Source organism: Kogia breviceps, chromosome 2 (genome assembly GCF_026419965.1).
Source record: "Kogia breviceps isolate mKogBre1 chromosome 2, mKogBre1 haplotype 1, whole genome shotgun sequence".
NCBI classification, from domain to species: domain Eukaryota; kingdom Metazoa; phylum Chordata; class Mammalia; order Artiodactyla; family Physeteridae; genus Kogia; species Kogia breviceps.
The window spans coordinates 16,702,408-16,723,475 of record NC_081311.1 but is presented as its reverse complement, the minus strand read 5'-3'; the positions used below and the strand labels follow the sequence as shown (position 1 = coordinate 16,723,475).

At 47.2% G+C, this 21,068-nt stretch overlaps 2 protein-coding genes and 1 long non-coding RNA gene across 54 annotated transcripts in view; 1 reads left to right on the top strand and 2 right to left on the bottom strand.

Moving 5' to 3' along the window:
- Nucleotides 1-5,088, bottom strand: part of NRAP (nebulin related anchoring protein) — a 70,800-nt gene extending 65,712 nt beyond the window's left edge. For 29 of the 50 annotated variants that reach the window (XM_067024602.1, XM_059054816.2, XM_067024619.1 and 26 more), the window contains exons 1-3: nucleotides 4,726-4,988; nucleotides 4,312-4,406; nucleotides 3,650-3,737 (exon numbers count right to left, since the gene is read on the bottom strand). In XM_067024602.1, coding sequence (XP_066880703.1) covers nucleotides 3,650-3,737; nucleotides 4,312-4,406; nucleotides 4,726-4,797 — 255 coding nt within the window. In that variant the 5' untranslated portion in view covers nucleotides 4,798-4,988. Of the gene's footprint in view, nucleotides 1-527; nucleotides 654-3,649; nucleotides 3,738-4,311; nucleotides 4,407-4,725 lie in introns of those variants that run through there. The other 21 variants (XM_059054817.2, XM_067024618.1, XM_067024609.1 and 18 more) reach the window with 6 other exon arrangements.
- A 5,211-nt stretch (nucleotides 5,089-10,299) lies between these two features.
- Nucleotides 10,300-14,256, bottom strand: LOC136793504 (uncharacterized). Its single transcript, XR_010838827.1, has 3 exons — nucleotides 13,018-14,256; nucleotides 11,710-11,795; nucleotides 10,300-10,442 (listed from the first exon to the last, which is right to left on the bottom strand). It is a non-coding gene; the product is annotated as an uncharacterized lncRNA (long non-coding RNA).
- The window catches only part of CASP7 (caspase 7), a 32,283-nt gene continuing 24,641 nt past the window's right edge, over nucleotides 13,427-21,068 (top strand). Inside the window, exons 1-2 of one of the 3 annotated variants that reach the window (XM_067024648.1) lie at nucleotides 13,427-13,521; nucleotides 20,549-20,658. In XM_067024648.1, the coding sequence (XP_066880749.1) occupies nucleotides 20,549-20,658 (110 nt within the window). In that variant the 5' untranslated portion in view covers nucleotides 13,427-13,521. Of the gene's footprint in view, nucleotides 13,522-13,983; nucleotides 14,509-20,548; nucleotides 20,659-21,068 lie in introns of those variants that run through there. The other 2 variants (XM_067024646.1, XM_067024647.1) reach the window with 2 other exon arrangements.

The window sequence follows — 21,068 nt, the reverse complement described above, 5'->3', positions numbered from 1 at the left end:
ATATCATAACATATGAGATCCAAGATGGGGCCCAGAAACCTGCAACTTTAACAAGTTGAAGTTTAAGTCATTAATTTTACAGGTGAGGAAAGAAGCTCAGAGAAGAGAAATGAACTTATTGAAATCATTCAATGATTTAGCAGAGCCAGGTTCACAATCCAGGAATTCTAGTTCCCTGTCAAAGGCACTTTGTCTGGGCTTGCTTAACGCTGCACTAATATGTATACTTTAAAATAGATAAATTGAGAGATCTTAACATGTTTTTTCCCTTGGATTTTGAGAAACTACCACAAACATTACACAGACTCAAGGCAAAGTTTCTTGTTGGCAGCTCCACTGATATTTGGGGCCAGTTCGTTATTTGTTGGGGGGGGCTGTCTAGAGCACGGCACTAAGCTGAGCAGGACAGGTGGTCTCTATCCACCAGATGTCAATAGTATTCCTACCTTCCTAGTTCTGTCCCCCAGAAAAGTCCCCAGACATCACCTGGGGGGCAAAACTGCCCTCCTTGAGAGCCATTGACTTACGGAATCAGAATCACATGACCAAAAATAAACAGGAAGCCGTATTTGCTGCCCCGTCTCACAGGACAAATCCATCATGGGGCGTGGCGTGGCAGTGAGGGCCATGTCTGCCTCCCCAGAGACCTTTCACAGTACTCATGATTATTCAGAGGAAGCAGGAAGAGAGAAAAAGCCATAAATGTTAATAGGTGGGTAAGGAAGCATTAAGGGCTAAAGTTCATTCTCCAAATAGAAGGGAACCCAGATGTTCTATTCTGCTAAAAGTTCCATTCACACCTACCAAACAGGAAATTTTGTCTTAGTAAATATTTATTTATTCATTTACTTTTTAAAGAATGACATTTTAAAATCAGAAAAATGTCAACCTGCTTCAAATGCCAACTTAAAATCTTTACTTTTCTCCTTCATCACCATTACTGAAGCATCCCTTTCTTTCCTTTTTTTAAATTTTAGCATGTGCACCATGAATCTGTTTTTTATTCAATTGGCAAAGTCTCTCAGAGAAGAAAAGGGAGTAAGAAAGTAATCCACCACACTCCCTAGAATGGTTATAAGATCTGGGGCCTTGGGGACTTCCCTGGTGGTGCAGTGGTTAAGAATCCGCCTGCCAATGCAGGGGACATGGGTTTGAGCCCTGGTCTGGGAAGATCTCACATGCCACGGAGCAACTAAGCCCATGTGCCACAACTACTGAAGCCCTTGTGCCTAGAGTCCGTGCTCCGCAACGAGAAGCCACCGCAATGAGAAGCCCTCGCACCGCAACGAAGAGTAGCCCCCGCTCGCTGCATCTAGAGAAAACCTGCGTGTAGCAACAAGACCCGACGTGGCCAAAAATAAATAAATAAATAAATAAATTTATTTTTTAAAAAAAAGACCTGGGGCCTAGAATGGACATCGTTGTCCATTAGATTTTTTCCCTGGTTGGAAAGGAGGAGAAAGGGGTCTCAGCAGTCAATTGTTCAGTACCCCCACACACGCACACATATGAATGTACACACCCATATGTATGTACACACCCACACATATGCATGTACACACATGCACACACGCACGTACACACATATGCATGTACATACACATCCATGTAAACACACATCCACCACACACACCAAGATACACACACCACACACATGCACAGTTGTACACACAGATATGTATACACGTGTACATATACATACACACATGCGTATACACATGTACACACATATGTATACACGTGTACACATATTCATACCTACATACACTCCCCACATGCACACATACATTTTTATACACATACACATATATTTACATAGATGCGAACAAATACACACACACAGGCTTCCTGAGAAGCTCACATCACTGTCTGTGGCTGGAAACAGAACCAGCAGTGATCTTGCTGCAGGTCGGGCCTGTCATACAAGTTAAAAGAAAGTGAATCCACTACCACCTCAAAAAAAGGTAAATACTGTGTGACCTGTTGTAAGAGTGTAAGCGGGACATGCCAGTTGATACCTCGCATAGGATGAAAGATACAGATATTATGGATCTTTTTGTAATAAATACAAATAGTACTCTGATGTATAAGTACGTCTCCTTGTGTTCAACCTGTCAAACTCTGGCCTCAGAACTGCAGAAAAATCTGGATGTTTGTAAACATAAATAAGTGCTTTTTTTTCTTCCTCCTAGAGGGTTTGCCACCCCCTACGTACATGGGAGTAGACCAATGGAGCAGTTTAGGATACAGGTCCCAGAGTGAGAGAGATCTGGATTTGTGCCCATTGGACAAGCCGGGTAAAACTGGGCAAGTTATTTAATCTCTCTGAGCCTCAGCCTCGCCAACTGTGATATGATAATATTACAGAGGGTTCTTGTGAAGAAAAAGTGAGATCACACAGATAACGGGCCTCAAAGAGTGTCTGGCACTCTTAGCGAACTGAGAGCTAAACTCAGTATTGATTGTAATTTTGTGTAGTTGCCCTTAGACAAAAAGAGATGAAAACAAACAACAACAAAAATCAAACAAACAGAGATGAAAGCAAAATCCTAAAAGAATTAGCCTTCTCAGTAATCTAGGATGGCTTGTGAATTCTTAAGGCTCGTTAATCCTTAGAAATCAATGATAAATGAACAACTCTCTGAGCCTCAGTTTCCTCACCAGTAGAATGGGATAATAATAGTATTTACTTTATTGGATTGTAATGTATTAAATAAACTGACTGTACAGTAAATACTATATAAGCTTGTAAAAAAATAATAAACTCACAATTGGTGCAAAGCATTTAGTGAAATAAGCTATTTGGCAGTCTGTGTAGAGAGCCACATGATAATGATAAACTCAATCTAAACCATTTTCTTGAGGAGGACATGGCCTGGGCAGGGCGGAGAGTCAGGATGAGGTGAGGTAACATGAGGAAGGCAGATTACTAGACAGCCTTCCACCTCATGTGTCATTTTCTAATTTTAGAAAGCTGCTAGCTCCATCCCCAAAAACAACTTGTTGTGGAGCATGGGGGAGGGAAGTGAAATGATTCATCATTTTAATAAATGCAAGCATTTAATCAACAGTTATCTGACAAAACTCTACTGTTGGTTTTTCAAAAGATGTTGGTTTATCAATATGGCCTCCCGGTCTATCCAAACATCAGTTCCAAATCGAAACATCTTTGACCTACCGCTACCCATAGGGAAAGAGATCTTAAACACTGCAAATAAACTGAAACACTACTGAATTCGGAGAGATTTAAGAGTACAGAACTAGAGGTTTCAATGTCTGTACCAAAATATCATGGGGAAAGAAAGGAAAGGCCCTTGTAATACTTTCCAACTATATAAACTTTGTTTTATGTATTAAGCACCTAGTGTATGCACAGCTTATTGCATCAAGGTGTCCAGAGCTGGCAGACACAGAGAGATTAAAATAGATACAAGGATCTCAGATATTCAAGCTAGATTATCCTGTGTACTGGCCTCTATGTTGTGGTAGGGCAAATAGCAATATTTGTTATTTAAATATACTTTGCTTGTATATGTGGAGAAAATGGGCAGGTTCACATCTAGGCAGAGAAACTTAAAAACCTAACAGGTGCCTGAGCTAAGAAATCTTCTTTAAAGGCTATTTTGACATTCAAAATTAAGTAACTTACCCCACAAATGGCCTCTGGAGATTTTCTCACATTTAGATTTAATGGAGTGTGACAGACACTTGTAAAAGTGTTGTTCTTGGGGTTATGGCTACAAAAAGTAGATATAAGCCAAAATTAGAACTGTACTTTATCCAAGATGACTGACTATTCTTAAAGGCAGAGTCATTTTTTAAATTAAAAATATAAAACCTAATAATTAAATTCAAGATTTTCCAGGCAATGCGTCTTAAAGAAAACAAAGGCTAATCAAATAAATTCAACCTATTTAACTTAAAGACCAGATTTAACTGGAAATGATCACTTAAAAACTTTCTGAAGAAATAGAAAAGGATTCTGAAATTATTTAAAAGAAAACGTTTTAAAGCTTCATGCATATTCACGGAAATTACACTGTTCTGCACAATATTTAATAATTTGACATGAGGTTGTAGTGGACAGATTTGATCTTTTATTTATAAGAAATCTGAAATTTTCAACTTTCTGTCCATTGCATAAAATCCCATCTTAGGTCTCTGTAATGATTGTATGGAAGTAAAAACTTTTGAGAAGGCATTTCTTGGATTTAACCCTGGAGTGGGTGATTTGAACCTCTGGTTGGCTACTTGTTAAAAAAAAGATAAACACAACTCAAGAGGTGGTGGGAAGAGGCGTCAAACACTTACGCATGACAGTATGGCTTTTTCTGGTGACTCACAAAGTTATTAACCGATAGCATCATCTTGCAAATTTCACAGTGAAAACATGCTTTGTGCCATATCTAGAAATCGAACAGAAAAGAGATTTAGCAAAATTACCTTTTTTTTTCACACTCAGGATTCTTAATATATTTCAGGGTAAAAAAAATGAGCTTTAGTGATAAAATGGTGATAAAACACACATACACGGCTACGATACATAAATGAATTAAAAAAAATTTGAGGCAATACAGGAGATGTAGCTAGAAATGGGTAGAAATGAAGAAAAGTGGGGAAAGCATCTTATTTTGGTGGTTTTAAAAAAACCCACATGTCCATATGTGAGAAGATAAATTTCTCATGTTTGTTATGATTCCCAAAGGCCAAGAAAAGCCTACTGACCTGGTCTACACAGCTGATCTTCTCAGCAGGGTATACTCCGTACCCACACCTGGAGCAAGCCTGCACATTCATCTTGAAGTCCGAAGAGAGGAGACAAAGATAGGTAACAAGTAAGAAATCCAAGGAGAAGCCCCAGTCTAGTTGTTCAAGTCTCCAAAATCCTGACCCTCAGTAAATTTCTGTGGGCACCCTGACCGTTCAGAATCCAACTTCCACTTTCCTTTGCTGACCTTCTAGTTTGAAGTCAGCAGCTGGATGGTTTTTAAAGCTGCCACTTACTCAAAGGGCTATTTTGGCAACTTGCTCAGCACGCATGCGTCTGGGAAATAAGGTGGAGGTATTCCTAGCTGACGTGCTTCTCTAAATAGAAAAGTGAACTCACAACAACATCATGTTTATGTGGATGACCAAATCCTCGTGTATGATCAGGCAGCATGTCGTAGTTTAACACTAACTGTGATCATAACCCAAGAAAAGAACCCAAAGGCATACACCACACCCTCATCCAACGACCAAATGAGAAAGCTTGCTCTGTGAGGCCTGTGAGTAAAGCAGAAAGTCCAGCTCCCTCCCACAAAAGAAAATAAAACAGGATTGATTCACTCCACAGGAGGGTAAATACCGTATCTGAAATTTAGCCTTGTCTATTAAAAATGTTTAATATTACTCAGCCATAAAAAAGAAATAATGTTATTTGCAGCAACATGGATGGACCTAGAGATGATCATACTAAGTGAAATAAGACAAATACCATATGATATCACTTCTATGTGGAATCTAAAATACAACACAAATGAACATATCTATGAAACAAAAAAAAGTCTCAGACATAGAGAACAGACTTGTGGTTGCCAAGGGGAAGGGGGTAGGAGTGGAAAAGACTGGAAGTTGGGAATTAGCAGAGGCAAACTATTATATACAGGATGGATAAACAAGGTCCTACTGTAGAGCACAGGGAACTATATTCAATATCCTGGACAAACCATAGAGGAAAAGAATATGAAAAAATATATATGTATATATATGTGTAACAGAGTCACTTTGCTGTACAGCAGAAATGAACATAACATTGTAAATCAACTATAATTCAATAAAACTTAAAAAATAAAGTGTTTATAAGAGTAGGATGGCAAACTTATTAAGATGTCAATTCGTGTGTAGCTTCTGCAAGAATGCAAAACGAAGAACGGATGAGAACTCTTTGAGTGCCGGCTTCTGTATGTTATCCTGGACCGTTCCAAGAAGTCCTTACCTCCCAGGCTTGAAAGGGAGCAGCTCGAAGACAAGCTCTCTTCTTGGCTTTATGAAGCCCCTCATTGCCTTCAGGGGCCTACCTAAATGTCACTTAAAACAGACCTTCCAGGGCTTCCCTGGTGGCGCAGTGGTTGAGAGTCCGCCTGCCGATGCAGGGGACACGGGTTCGTGCCCCGGTCCGGGAGGACCCCACGTGCCGTGGAGCGGCTGGGCCCGTGAGCCATGGCAGCTGAGCCTGCGCGTCCGGAGCCTGTGCTCCGCGACGGGAGAGGCCACAACAGTGAGAAGCCCGTATACCACAAAAAAACAAACAAACAAAAACAGACCTTCCAGCAACAGCTTACTAAAGATGGCACCACACCTGTCCCCACCCCTCAGCTCACTGCCTTCTATGACCCTCCCCCCGCTTTATGCTCTTCACAGTGGTTACCACCACCTGACCCCTTAAATCTTACTATATCTACTTTTAAAAATTATCCGTTGGGCTTCCCTGGTGGCGCAGTGGTTGGGAGTCCGCCTGCACACGTACGGGTTCGTGCCCCGGTCCGGGAGGATCCCACACGCCGCGGAGCGGCTGGGCCCGTGAGCCATGGCGCCTGCGCCTGCGCGTCCGGAGCCTGTGCTCCGCAACGGGAGAGGCCACAACAGTGAGAGGCCCGCGTACAGCAAAAAAAAAAAAATAAATAATAAATAAATAAATAAATAAAAATTATCCGTCTCCTCCATCAAAATAGGAGCCTTGGTCCTTGTTGTCCTTTCTGTATCCCCAGTGCCTAGAACAAGGTCTGATATGGAAAAGGTGCTCAACAAGTATTTATCAAATCAAAGAAATCAACTTAATACACCAAAATACCTACAGGGGACAGAGGTGAAGCCATAGGTCACATGCCCCATCTGACCCACTGCACGCCAGCAATTTGTCATGAGGCAGTCAGTACCCGGCACTGCCAAATATTATGATTTTTCCAGAAAAGCCAGATATCTGCATCTGCACCTGAAATTCTCTCTTTTGTAAAACACTGGGAATAAAACAGTAAAACAGAAACATGGGCAGTACTTAGATGGCAGGCTACCAATTAGTGATCTGTGGCCTAAAGAAAAGGCTCTGAGGAAACTCTGCTGGAGGGACCCCAGGTGGGGCAGGGAGAAATCAGTAGTGCTTTTGTGTTGTGTTGGGAGAACCAGGGGGAGGAGGCCACAGAGCAAGTGAAGAAGAGCAGCGTTGCCATGACACTAAGGAGAGGGTGCAGTGTGAACTTCCCCACAGATGGAGAGTGGGCGCAGCGCTGCCTTCCCAGCGTGGGAAGGAGGCGCTGCGTAGGGGCTCTAGACCCAGGAAGACTCCCAGGCTGAAATGTGATCCAAGGCAGCCTGAACAAAGGGGAACAGCAAAGGCAAAGAACTAAGACCTATAGGTTCCCCAAAACGTTTTGCTCTGTGTGGGATTTCTCCAGCCTTACATGGACCTGGGCTGGAAGCCCCAGTAATCACAGAGAAAGAACTCTGCCCCCATCCAGAGGCAAGAGGAATCGCAGCCAGATTTCCTTTAAAGAAAAAAACTACCTAACACTTCTCCAAGGTTGTCATTGCATCGCTGCTACAAGTTCTCGGTCAGCCTTGCGAAAACAAGGATGACCTAAATGAAAGATGTTGAATTTGACTCCTACCATCACTTCTGCTTTTAAGAGGCACTTATTATGTATCAGAAATAGTGAGGAAAAACAACCCCGTAGCACTGGAAATGGGACAGTTTAAGGACCTAAAATGAACCCTCGTTGCTGGCAAGAGACACAGAGCCCTCATCTGCTTGAGAGACCTTGTGGATGGTCTTCTCTGTGTCCAGCCGACCCCTCTCACATCCGGTAGAGCCCCTCCCCCTTGTCACAGTGATTACATGAGGTCCTCCAAGCCTTAGCCAATGAGCACACATGCTCTTCTGGCCCCCGGCATCGGTTCAGACAATGTGTGTTCGCCTGGGTTCCCCAAAACACAGAACCTGGGGCAAAGGCTTATGTGCAAGGACTTTATGCAGAAGTACGGTCCCAGGGAGCAGAGGTAAGAAGGCAGGAAATGGAGGGGGGAGAGTCAACACGAGGGTCCTTTCCCAAAGAAGCCACCGGACACTGGATCTCTTGGTCTCTACCTTCCAAGACGCCACACAAACAACTGCTACCCAGGAACGTCTGCTAGAGGAAGGAAGCGGGAAGGAAGTATCTGTTGGCCCCTGTCTCCCGTCGATGAAAGTTTGGCCCCATTGGGGTTTAACTCCCCTACACACCCATGCTGCGTATGCGCCCAGGGAGACCCACAGCATCTTATGCCTCAATAGCAACAGGGGAAAAAAAGCAAGAGCAGCCTGAGGTCAGAGCTGTTGGCTGTGCTCCTGTGAAGGTGGCCAGGGCCCATACAGAACTAGCTGCCACTGCCCAGGCTGGACTGGCATAAATGGGCAATGGCCTAAGACAGGTGAGGCTAAGTGGATGGAAAGTGGCTCCTGAGAGGTGTCTGATACATTGTCCAATCAGCGGATGGCGAGCCAGAGCCAGACCCTGTAGAGGCTTGTTAATCCTTCATCTGGATGCTTTTGCCAACAGTGTCCCATATTGCTTTGGCTAATTTTTTTTTTAAGTCTTGACTCATAGGGAGATTGTGATCAATGAAAAACCCCACATTCTGTTTCACATTCATGACTATCGTGTTCAGTATACAGGCCATCGATTTCCTTTTGGAACTTAAATGTAGCTAGCACTCATGTCTCTCTTTTAAACTGCATCCTGTTGATGGCGGCCCCAATTGCTTCAGCTGGGCAAGATCTTTTTGTATCTTGGTTCTGTCATCGAGCATATGAGGTAATTCTTCCCAGCTCTGAATCATTTCCAGTGCCCTCCAGGGCCATGGATGCCAAATGGTTTTGAAATTACTGAGAGAGGACAAATGTGAAGTAACAAGAAAGCTACCAAAGCCTTCACTCCGTCATCGTCACTCTGGTTAGACTGGGCTTGTTCCTCCCATGCTGGGTGGGGGGTGCCTCCTTTAGTTTAGGTTCTCCCCAAAGTGGAGCTTGGGTGAGCACTTGGATGTAGGTACTTTCTTTGGGAGGTGATCCCACAAGGCAGGAGTGAGGGTTTGAGGTGAGGGACCAGAGACAGAAGAGTCAATAAAGGGCACATCCTGATCTAATTACCACTGCGGGCAACTAGGGCTCAATCTTGCTAGGGACCCTCTGAGGAATCGTGTAGAATGTGCCCCCAAATCGTCCCACTGAAGGACAGGAGGTTGGGACACTTACCCACCCAATTCTCACCTCCCATCGGCCGCAAGTACTCTCAGGGGCAATAACCCCCTACACCTCTAGGGTACACCCTCAGCACAGGCTGAACAGACTTCTACGGCTTTGGAGGAAGCCCAGAGGCAGAGGAGCAGAGGGGTGCTACTGCAGGAACTTAAGGAGGTCCTGGTGCCACGCAAGGAGTTATTGGTGAGCCGAGGGGATGTGGCATAGGGTACCCCAAGGGTCAATCACTCAAGGAAACTGATTGTGCTAAGGGTGAAGGAGAGTGTTTGTATGAGGTACACCATGAACTCTCACTGTCCTCCTTTCCAGCTGATGGTGTCAATTCTGCTCCATCCTTCCTCTCCTCTGCACTGTGCAAGATGTGACCAATACTTGGGGTGTAAAATTAATGAAGCAAGGGCTTGTCTCTAGCTGTCATGCTTTCCCAGGTCAGAATTCCCACCCCACTCCCACCCCCATCCCTTTATGCCTGGGGGAATTTGTTGGGGGTGACCCCATGGGTTTAGACAGGGGCAGAATAAAGTTCCATGGGCACCCGTTGATGACTTCAGAGTCATGTTCCTTCATGCAGTCATGAGGTCTGTGCACTAGATGGTGGTGACCACAGTTAGGCAAGTATCTTTCCTCACCTTGGGGAAGCCTGAACTTCTGCTGTGGTTGCCTTTCCCTGGACCAGAGGACCACAGCACACACTGTGGGTGGGGTGGAGCTTTCCCTCTGAATCAAGAAATGGATATTCCCAACTGCTGAAGGCCACAGAATCAGAAAGGAGGCAGCCCTTGGGTTCAGGATACATAAGTCTAGCTTTCTGGGTCCAGTCAGGAGAGAGAAACCACCCAGTAATCTGAACAGGGAAAGGTTGATACATCAAATGATTAACTATAACAGGGGATTCTAATATCAAGAGTAAGAAGTAAAGAGAACTTAAAAAAATACAGCTATTACAGATAGAGCACACTTGCAGATAACATACGTATTCGTTTGCTACGGCTGCCATACAAAGTGCCACAGACTGGGTGGCTTAAACAAAAGAAATTTATCTTCTCACAGTTCTGGAGGCTGGAAGTCTGAAATCAAAGTGTCAGCAGGGTTGATTTCTTCTAAGGCTTCTCTCCTTGGCTTGTAGATGGCCGTCTTCACTCTGTGTGTATCTGTGTCCTAATTTCTTCTTATAAGGACATCAGTCATATTCAATTAGGGCCTACCCTAATGATCTCATTTTACCTCTTTAAAAACTCTCTCTCTAAATAAAGTCACATTCCTTGTTACTGGTGGTTAGGATTTTGGAGGCAGGAGACACAATCCACTCCGTAACAAAATAACATGACATAACTTAACGTGTCACTGCCCTTAGAGGGCTTAAAGAAGAGACTCCCCACCCTCTCCCCACCCCAGGGCTGTGACCCAAACCTTACTGCAGAGAGCACGTTCATGGCTTACTAGATGCAGGGAAGTGATTCTGGGGCTGTGCCAGTGAAACTTGCTAGAACTCTGTCCTCTAGAACTTTCTGGAAATCTACCCTCTAGCTGCCAGAGAGAGCTATTCATGGGGAGTTGTCTCAATGGAGGCACCCTGCTACAAAACCACCTGAAGGGGGTGCCAGGGAAGCTGCTAGCTGCTGGGTGCTGCTGGCCAGCAGGCACAGCTGGGCGCTGGGGAAGCCAGGTGTGGTATAGGAACTTGAGAAGCCACCCCTTCTGCATGAGCCCGATTCCTCAAAAGCATGGCAAACGCACCAGAATCAGGGAGCAAAAGCTTTACTTCCTGCAATCTTTCTCCAGCGCCCCCTACTGGCAAATCTGAACGTGGGGCCACATGCAAAGGGCCCACTTCCATTTTCACAGAGCAGACTAGGGAGCCTAGAGGCAGTGGTAAATAGGTACAGCATCAGTTCCTCCTTCCAGGGAATTCTGCCTGGACCCTGCGCTTCCCACTCATCCCTCTCCCCCTTTGCAGAAGTCTGCTGGGGCCTCAGACAGAGTCTGGGTTTGGGCCTGTGAGTCCTAAGGGTGGCATTTCTGTTATTCAAGGGATTATCCTTCAGTGGAGTCCTGTACGAAGCTGTAGCCTGGCCTGAGCTGTCCTGTGAACAGCTGGAGAAGCAATCACTGGTGGCACCCCTTGGGGGTGCAGTGCCCGCAGGGCGAGGGTGGGACCGCAAAGCTTGGCAAGATTAGCAGCAGCAGCCTGGTGACCAGAGCAGAGGGCTGGAGCAAGGTCCAGAGGGACCAGCCCAGGAGCACCCATGAGGCCAGCCCTTGGGAAACCATCTCATGCTCTACTCATGTGAGTTTGGAAAGGAAGCAGAAAACAGTGATATGGGCCAAGGCTGGAGAAACACAGGAAATACAATTAGAAGAGAATATCATTTGGATCTAAAGGGTCAGTACAATGATTATAGAGGGAAAGTTCAAAATTGTTTCTTCCCTTCCACATATCTACGATTTTATTTGTTGGTATGGTGACAATCCAGCCTCGGAGCAACACATTTGAAGTTCCCATGCCCGTCTACACTATAGACTGAAAAAAGAAAGTTTTCCTTCAAACCATCTTTCTACCTGAGCCAGCAATGAATTCCTGTGTGCAACACATTTTAACAATGGCATGATATAATATATGGTAGAACCTTCTTGTGGATGAAAAATTCATTATTTTTCTAGGCAACCTGATCCTGGTTCTGCCACTAGAAAGCTTGTGATGTTGGCAACCTCTCTGAGCCTCAGATTCTTTATCTATAATACGAGCAGAGGGAACAGTCGTTAAGGCTCCTCCACATCTAACACTGTTTCATCGTATTTTAGGAATAACTTGCAAAAACAATTTTCTAAATCAGATAAATTAAAGAGTAATTTATTTGCCTTACTAATAGGATTTTTCATTTCTCCTGTGATTCACAATTGAATTCCTTCAAAAAGTAAATTATCTTTGTGTCTACAATAATTTAGTTTGCCTGATATTTTCCAAATATGGGTATTTTTTAAGCGTAAATTTATTATTTTTAAAATTTATTTTATTTTATCTATGGCTGCATTGAGTCTTCGTTGTGGTGTGCAGGCTTCTCATTGCGGTGGCTTCTCTTGTTGCGGAGCACGGGCTCTAGACGCATGGGCTTCAGTAGGGCTTAGTTGCTTCGTGGCATGTGGGATCTTCCTGGACCAGGGCTCGAACCCGTCCCCTGCATTGGCAGGCAGGTTCTTAACCACTGTACTACCAGGGAAGTCCCACAGATATGGGTATTAAAGAGAGTAGTGCAGCCTGTCTTAGTCTGTTTTGGCTGCTATGACAAAATACCACAGACTGAGTAGCTTATAAACAACAGAAATCTATTCTTCACAGTTCTGGAGGCTAGAGGGCCAAGATCAGGGTGCCAGCGTGCCTGGGTTCTAGTCAAAGCCCTCTTTGGGTTGCAGACTGCAATTTCTCTCTGTGGTGGAAAAGGCCGGGGAGCTCTGTCTGGCCTCCTTTACAAAGGCACTAATCCCATTCACCAGGGCTCCACCCTCAAGATTTAAGCACCTCCCAAAGGCCTTACCTCCTAATGCCATCACTTTAGGGATTAAGTTTCAACATACGAATTGGGGGGGTGGAAGTGGCACAGAAGGTCAGCCTATAGCACAGCCGTAGTGGAAATAGTGTAACTGCCTGTTTAAAATATTCAGGACTGGCATAAGTTAATAAATTAAAATTACTCCCTTACCCTTGGCTGGGACCAATCTTTCTTAAACCAAGAAAGTGTCCTTACCTGGTGAGATTTTTCAGACAGTATTGAAGTCTCAATCCCAGAGGAGAGCAAATAAAAGACAAGGTGTGGTTCTTGCCCGATGTCACACCACGAAGGTTCACTCAAGGCGTCGACAGTTTCACAGCCAACATCTCTGGTGTGAATAAAACTGTAATTTCTCTTCAGCTATTTACACCTCAGTGCGACTGTGTTCATTAGCTGGTCCCCTGAGGAGTCTCGGAGAGCAAGGCCTTGGAGGCCTCAGTTGGAGGCCGAAGGTTGGAAAAGGACAAATGTGGGAGGGTGCGTGGGTGTGGGAGACGCCGGGGTGAAGTGGTGTTGGGGGGACTACCCTAAGTCTCCCACATTAGACCAAGTCACGGCCACTTACCCAGTGGCTGACACATGAGGGCGCTCAATAAATAGTCCGTGAATGATTCTGGCGCTACATCCAGGCCAGCAGGCGGTGGTAGGCACTGGGGACGCGCTCTGCAGAAAACGGAGTTAGCGTCCTGCTGCCCTAGGGTGAGAAAGGCGCGCCAGGGACTGGAAGCAAGTTCTGGGAGGCGGGAGACCACGGCGGCTCCCATAGCAGGCCCCTGGGAGACGGTAGCTCCTGCAGATGTGGGCGCCGAGTCCCCCGAGGGGCGCAACCCGCGCATACTGGGGTCAGGGTCTGTTGGGGGAGGCGCCTTCGGGCCTTGGGAACTGGGTCCCGGAGCTGGTGTGGAGGCCGAAGTCCAGGTGTAGACCCGGGCAGCAGCGGGAGGGCAGGAGCGGGGAGCTCCGACGAGCGCCCCATCGTCCAGAGCCGCGAAGTCGGCAGGGCGCGCTCTTCAGTTCGCCTGGATGGGGAGGCCGCGTGCGGCGGGTTTGCGGAGCGCGCTCTCCGGGTCAGTCGGAGCGCGGTTTCAGAGCTCTGAAAACTTTGCCCAGCACGGTCTCCGGGGCCCGCGGCCAGCTTTGCCGAGGGCACCCTCCGGCGATGGCGCGTGCGACATGGCCGGCTGGGCTGGGCGCGCTCTCCCCGAAGGGGCGCGCGGTGGCCTGGTGGTCCTGCGCGCGGCCGACTTTGCGGAGCGCGGGGTCCAGAGCCGGAGGCGGCGTCCGCAGCCCCGCCTGCCAGGTCCGTTTCGAGCCCCGGGCGACTCCTCCCCTAGCCGCGTAGGGGCTTTTACTTTCGCTTTCGTTCGAGCGGCCGCACATCCTCTCGGCGGAAGGACGGAGACGGGCGCCAGCTCTGGCCTCCCGGTCGCCGGAGAAACGGTAACTTTGGCTCCCGCCTCCGCCGACGTCTCTTCGGCCCGCCGTCGCCCTCCTGCCCTGCCTTCCCCCGCCTCCTTCCTCCCTTCCCACCGAGCACGGTCGGTGGGGGCCCGGTCCCTTCGGGCTAAGCGGCCCCGACGGCCGGCGCTCAACTTCGGGGGAGAAGGCTCTCCGCAACCCCCAGCATCGCCTGCTTTGCTCAGCTTGTCTTCCCTTCCCTTCTGGTCCCCGGGCTTGGGACACCCGGTACTATTCGGGATTTGGAAAAGAAGGAGGGGAGGATTTAGGAGGGCGGGAGGGGTTCGTTCTCTCGCCTGGCTAACTGCGGGGACTCCCGTGTCGACAGCCCAGGGTTCCAGACCCAGCGTCCTTGCCCGTCAGCTGTGGGGCCTTGGCCCTCTCTGTGCTTGCCTGTGAAATGGGGTTAGTGGTGGGCCCGGGCTGACGGTTGCTGCGACGACGGAATGAGGTGATTGTGGTTCATAGCAGCCCGCATCTGTTAGGGCTTAGCAGGCTACACGTAAGCCGCTGTCATCTTTGTTCAGGTGCCCTTGTGCAAGGCTCTTGAAGATTCCTTGAGGAAGCGGAAGAAGGCAGGACTCAGGCTGCAGCCTTTCACAGTAGTATTCAGCTTCGCTTTTGGGGGGGGCGGTAAAATTATATGTGGGTGATTCTGAGTCATTCCCAGGCTTTTCCCTTGAACTCCTGGGCTGGCCAAGGACGTGGCCCTAACCTTAGTTTACTTACAGGCTATTTCCTCCTTTAGGGTCTATGGCCTGACCTTCATCGCAGGTAGCCAGTCACTGGCTAGGTTCATAATCCACTTCTGCTTCCTATTAGCTCTGTGCCTTTGGGCAGGTTACTGAACCTCTCTGAGAAAACTGAAGTTTCTTCTGCAATACAGCCTCCTAGCAGTGCTGTGAGCATCAGGTGACAGTGGAGGACTTCAGTGCCCAGCAGAGCCCCCGCCCCCTCCAGGTGCTGGAGGTGAGCGGTGGAGGTCCTCTGGGCTGCTTCTCTTTGAGCCCTTTAGGAAGACTGTCTTCACTGGGGCAAGAGTGAGGCACAAGTTGTATTACGTCACTTTTCAGGGGAAGCGGCTGCAATGAAATTCAGACAGTAGCTGGGAACTGACTTCCTACCAGATCTGTACCAGTCGCCTATTAAGCAAGTATAGAAATAATCACTAGAGGAACTTTTTTTTTCAGTCTCCACAAAAGCTGTTTAAAATATTAATGTGGGGCTTCCCTGGTGGCGCGGTGGTTGGGAGTCCGCCTGCCGATGCAGGGGACACGGGTTCATGCCCCGGTCCGGGAGGATCCCACATGCCGCGGAGCGGCTGGGCGCGTGAGCCATGGCCGCTGCGCCTGCGCGTTCGGAGCCTGTGCTCCGCAACGGGAGAGGCCACAACAGTGAGAGGCCCGCGTACCAAAAAAATAAAAAATAAAAAATAACACAATATTAATGTGATTTTAAAATACGAGTGAGGGTTGACAGTTGAATGTTGTCTTAGTCTTGAGTTCTGTGTTCAGTGATGATAACAGTGAATACTTATTGAACATTTAGACACCATGCTAAGCATTTTACACGCATTGTTCCATTCATCCTCATAGCCATGTGTGACTTAGGCATCACCATTTTCCCATTTTACAGATGAGGAAACTCAGGCTTGGAGAGGTTGAGGACTTTGTTCAAGGTCCCATGGCTAATAGGTGGAGGCGCTGATTTAAACCCCCTGGTCTGTGGTTCACCATAACTGGGTTCTCAACCGCCCTCCTAGGTCCCTTTGGTTCTGTGGTCTGTCCCATATCAACAATTTATTCGGGGCCCTGAAGGATTAAAAAGTTTTAAGTACATTTCTTTTTTTAAAAAAAAATTTATTTATTTATTTATTTAATTGTGGCTGCGTTGGGTCTTCGTTTCTGTGCGAGGGCTTTCTCTAGTTGCGGCGAGTGGGGGCCGCTCTTCATCGCGGTGCGCGGGCCTCTCGCTGTCGCGGCCTCTCTTGTTGCGGAGCACAGGCTCCAGACGCGCAGGCTCAGTAGTTGTGGCTCACGGGCCCAGTTGCTCCACGGCATGTGGGATCTTCCCAGAAAGGAAGATTAAGATAATCTACAAATAAGAGTCCTAGTGGATAATAATAAGAGTAATAATAATAATTAGCAGAGTGCTTACAGAGAGTGCCTGACAATGTTAATGCTTCATGTGTATTATATATTCATTTATTTAAAGAGAAGATAGGTGTTTTTAACAATTGAAACAATTGAATAAGCAATATTCCCTTGAATGGCTGACTGCTCTTTGCAGCCTGAGCATTACAGAGGGGACAAATGCAAGAAAATAACGCCAGGCATGCCCTCTCCAAGTATAGCAGACTGAGATAGGCCTGGATTGTCTTGGGCGGTGAAGATAAGCAGAAATAAAAGGTCAACACCAAGTCTCGGCTTGACTGATATGATGTGACCAAGATCAGACTCCCCATTCGGTCACCACTCTCGTTCTGGGTGAACTTGATTTCACCCAGAAATTAAGCCCAGTCTCATAGGAAGAAGAAAGTCACTGAATGTTTAGCCTTACAGATTTAAGAGTAAAGCCCTAGCACTGCCTTGTTTTAGACGCACACTCTGGCAACTTGTTAGAGGGGACTCTTGCTGCCCTCCTAGACGGTAAACAGCACCAACCCAGAAAGATGCTGTAGGTTTCACACAGAAGACCCTTCTGGCCTAGTGTTTGCAGAGAAAGTTCTGTAGATCCTCCCATCACTGAGCCATAGAAATCAGCCTGTCGCTAAGTCCAAAGCTCCCTCCAGAAATCTGGGAGGGATGCAGGATTCAAGCTGAGCCCTTCCATCGATGGAGCATGTCAGGTGTTTAACGGGCATGCAGTTCCCTGTGCCTCCCTCGCTTCCACCCTCTCTGCTTCCCCTTCTCAGACCCCACGTCACACATTTCCTCCCCTGAGAACCCTCCCTAATTCCTCTGGGGCTAGGTCAGGTCCCGTACTGTGGCCACAAGTTGTTCATCCTCATGGCACTGATCACGGTTTTCTGTCAACATTTGTGCTGTTTATCAGTGCCTGTCTCTCAACAAGGCAGGACCAGGTCAGGTGTATCCCCGGCTCCTAGCACACAGCTGGTGCCTTGGACTTCCAGGAAATTATATCTATATATAATGGTCACATTGTTATATCATCATACTTCCTAGATTCAGTCTTTAAGATTAGCCTTAGCAAAAGACTCAAGGCTTAGGGCTTCCCTGGTGGCGCAGTGGTTGAGAGTCCGCCTGCCAATGCAGGGGACACGGGTTCGTGCCCCGGTCTGGGAAGATCCACGTGCTGCGGAGCGGCTGGGTCTGTGAGCCATGGCCGCTGAGCCTGCTCTTCCGGAGCCTGTGCTCCACAAAGGGAGAGGCCACAACAGTGAGAGGCCCGTGTACCGCAAAAAAAAAAAAAAAAAAAGACTCAAGGCTTCAACACCACATGTCAAATTTAGTGTCTTTTTCTGGTGGACTTTGTATAACATTAACTTGTTAATTTTGAACATACTTCCGTGCTTTGCTAATAACAATCCACATTGAAAAGTAACTAAGTCTGTATAAGGGAATGAAATAAAAAGGACTGAGTGTTTTCTGCATGCCTGGACTTACGCTCATCTCCTCTGGGGTTGGCTTATCTCTGTTTTCAAGAAACATTTTGGGTCCCAATCAGAAAAATCTTACTGCCTCACAACTGGAAGCAGGTTGGTGGCTATGATGGGGGTTCACGATGTGTACAGGAACAAGATAGCCATCGGACTTCTCATTGTCTTTGTAAAGATCCGGCTGCAGGATTCGCCCTTCCTCCTACTTCTCTCCTCACTGCCCAACTCACCCCTAAATAAGCCGCAAGGTGACACGATAATGCCCCTCGGGGCTCGAGGGCACAAGGTTGGCGTTTTGTCATCTTGGATACCTCCCCCCAGTTGGATTCCTCTGGCCACCTCCAAAAGTCATTGCCTGTGCTCTGGGCACGGGTGTCCTGTGAGATAGATGCCATCTTGTTTTCAAGCGGTGTGAAAACATCCCTGGGTGAGCCTGACAGGAACACAGACCTGCAGCCGCCAACCTGGCCCACTGTGCGATTGCTCAGAGATTGAGATCGGCAGGAATTAGAATCTGGAGAGGTTTCCCTTTGTTCCCGAAGGCCAGTCCCTTTATGGGAAAGGACACAGGACTTGGTTTAGGAGAAATGACTCAAGGCTCTGCTTCTGACCAGCTGTGTCACTTAGCTAATTCTCTTCCCTCAGGGAGTTTGTTTCTCCCAGCTTCCCATTCAATTAATATTTATCTAGCGAATACCTTTTTAAAAAAATAAATTTATTTTATTTATTTTTACTTTTGGCCGTGTTGGGTCTCCGTTGCTGCGTGTGGGCTTTCTCTAGTTGCGGTGCACGGGCTCCTCTTGTCGCGGAGCACAGGCTCTAGGCGCGCGGGCTTCCACAGATGTGGCACGCGGGCTCAGTAGTTGTGGCTTGCAGGCTCTAGAGCGCAGGCTCAGTAGTTGTGGCGCACGGGCATAGTTGCTCCATGGCATGTGGGATCTTCCCGGACCAGGGCTCAAACCCCTGTCCCCTGCATTGGCAGGCAGATTCTTAGCCACTACACCACCAGGGAAGCCTGATCTAGCAAATACTTTCTGTGTGCCAGGGGCCTCTGCCATGATGAACTTACATTGTCGCGTTTGAACCAAGCAATAAGCAGAGTGCAAGTAAACGAGATAAATAGAAGTGCTGTAGAGGGACTGGGGGAAGGGAGGGAGTTGTTGAGGTAGGTGTAATCCAGGAGGACCTCCTGCAAAGGTGCCATTAAACTGAATTCTGAAGAATGAGAACTAGCCAGCTGGACAAAGATGGCCTGTCCAGCAAACATTTGGGTGGTGACTACCAGAAAAGGAGACCCAGAAGCCCTGATGGAGCCTGAAATGAGCTTAGTGGGCCCAAGGATGATAGGCGGCTGGGAGGCTGAATGGTGTGGTGGTGAGGAGTGGGTTCTGAGTGCTTGTTTGCCGGCTTCAGATCCAAGTCTAGTTTACTAGTTACTTAGCCTGGGACTAGTTACTAACCTTTTCTAACTGCAGCTTTCTCATCTATCAAAAGGTAGTGATCATAGGGCTGATCTAACAGCATTTGGGGGAGTGTTAAATAAGATAATGCTTATGAAACAATTAGCACAGCAAATAATAAGTGTGCGTTTCTATTCTTATTATTGCTATTATTACTACTTAAAGTAAGGGAAATAGAAGGTGAGCCGGGGATCCTACTAGCTGGTAGTTATCCTAGATCAGGGGTTGGCAAACATTTTTTGTAAAAGGCCAGGTAGTAAATATTTTGGGCTTTTTAGGCCACGTGATCTCTGTCACCGTTACTCAACTCTGGCTGTGGTGGGAAAGTAGCCACAGACAACATGTAAATGAATGGGCGTGGCTATGTTCCAACTTTATTTACAAAAATAGGTGGTGAGTACTTAGAGTGAAATTTTTAGCACTGAACACCTGTATGTAGGAAAGAAGTAAGATCACAAATCAGTAAATTCAGGTTCAACCTTATAAAATTAGAAAAAGGGAGAACAAATAAAACTCAAAGAAAAACCAAACAAACAAGAAAACAGGTGGTGGGCCATAGTTTGTCATCGACTCCAGTACTAGATAATGAAAACCCTTAAGATCCAAGGAGTTCAGTTTAAGATTTGAACTTTTAGATTGTAGGGATCTCGTGAAGATTCTTGAGCAGGAAAATAATTTGATGGAAATCTACTCTGGTAGAACCATGTAAAACCATCTGAAACAGAAAGAGAACTGTATGCTCCAGGTTGCTGCTGTTTTTTAACTGGGTTTGAGTGATGTCAGGCAAAGGATGACATAACCTGTTAGGAATTTAGGGGGAGTTATAACCTGTCAGGAATCTAGGGGGAGTTTCTTATTGTTACAGACTTTGACAAACCTTCCACAGCTTCTCATAAGCAGTGAACGTTTAACAAAATCGCGAATGCTGGATCGGAAGCTCCCAGAGCGGCAAGGACTTTGCTTTCTTTGCCACTGTGTATCCAGTCTCTGGAATGAGGCCTGAAATGGAGCTGGCACTCGAGCATTTGAATGAGTTGTTGGTGCAGCAGCCCTGGAGCCCAAATATGTAGTACTGGTCATCTCCAGGCTTAATTAAAAGCTATGTCACTGAATGAATGTTATTTTGAAATATCATGAGGCCAGTGATGCCACTGGGTACCAATTTTCTGGTTGGTTTTTTTCCTTCCAGATGGCAGACAGTCAAGGCCATATTGCGGAGCAGGGGGCTGGGGACTCAGCCGGCAATGACACAGTTGATGCGAAGCCAGACCGGTCCTCTTTTGTCCCATCACTCTTCAGGTAAGTTTCCTTCCTTGCTGAGTTAAAGAGGGACCCTGGGCCCCTTCAGCCTACCATGCCTCTGCCCTCTCCACCCACCCACGCGGAAGCGGACCTTCAGGGAAGGAGGTCCATGCTGTGCGTGGGAGATTTGCACAGAATCCTGCCAGCTGTGTGTGACAACACTGGGGTCCCCCCTGTGTACTCCCCTGTCCCCAGGGCAAGCCCAGGTATGGGGGAGCCAGGCTCTGAGCGTCTCCTGCCTGGCGGCTGCGTGTCTGAATAACAGCTGCCCAGGAGTGAGGGACCGTCCCCTTCGGAGGTGATTTGCCGGCAGCCTCCTTCAGGGCAGAGCATGGGCTGCTGCTGCCAGGGGGACCAGGCTTGGCTGTAAGGCAGAACTGAGGGCCGTGGAATGGGAAGTGGTAGGG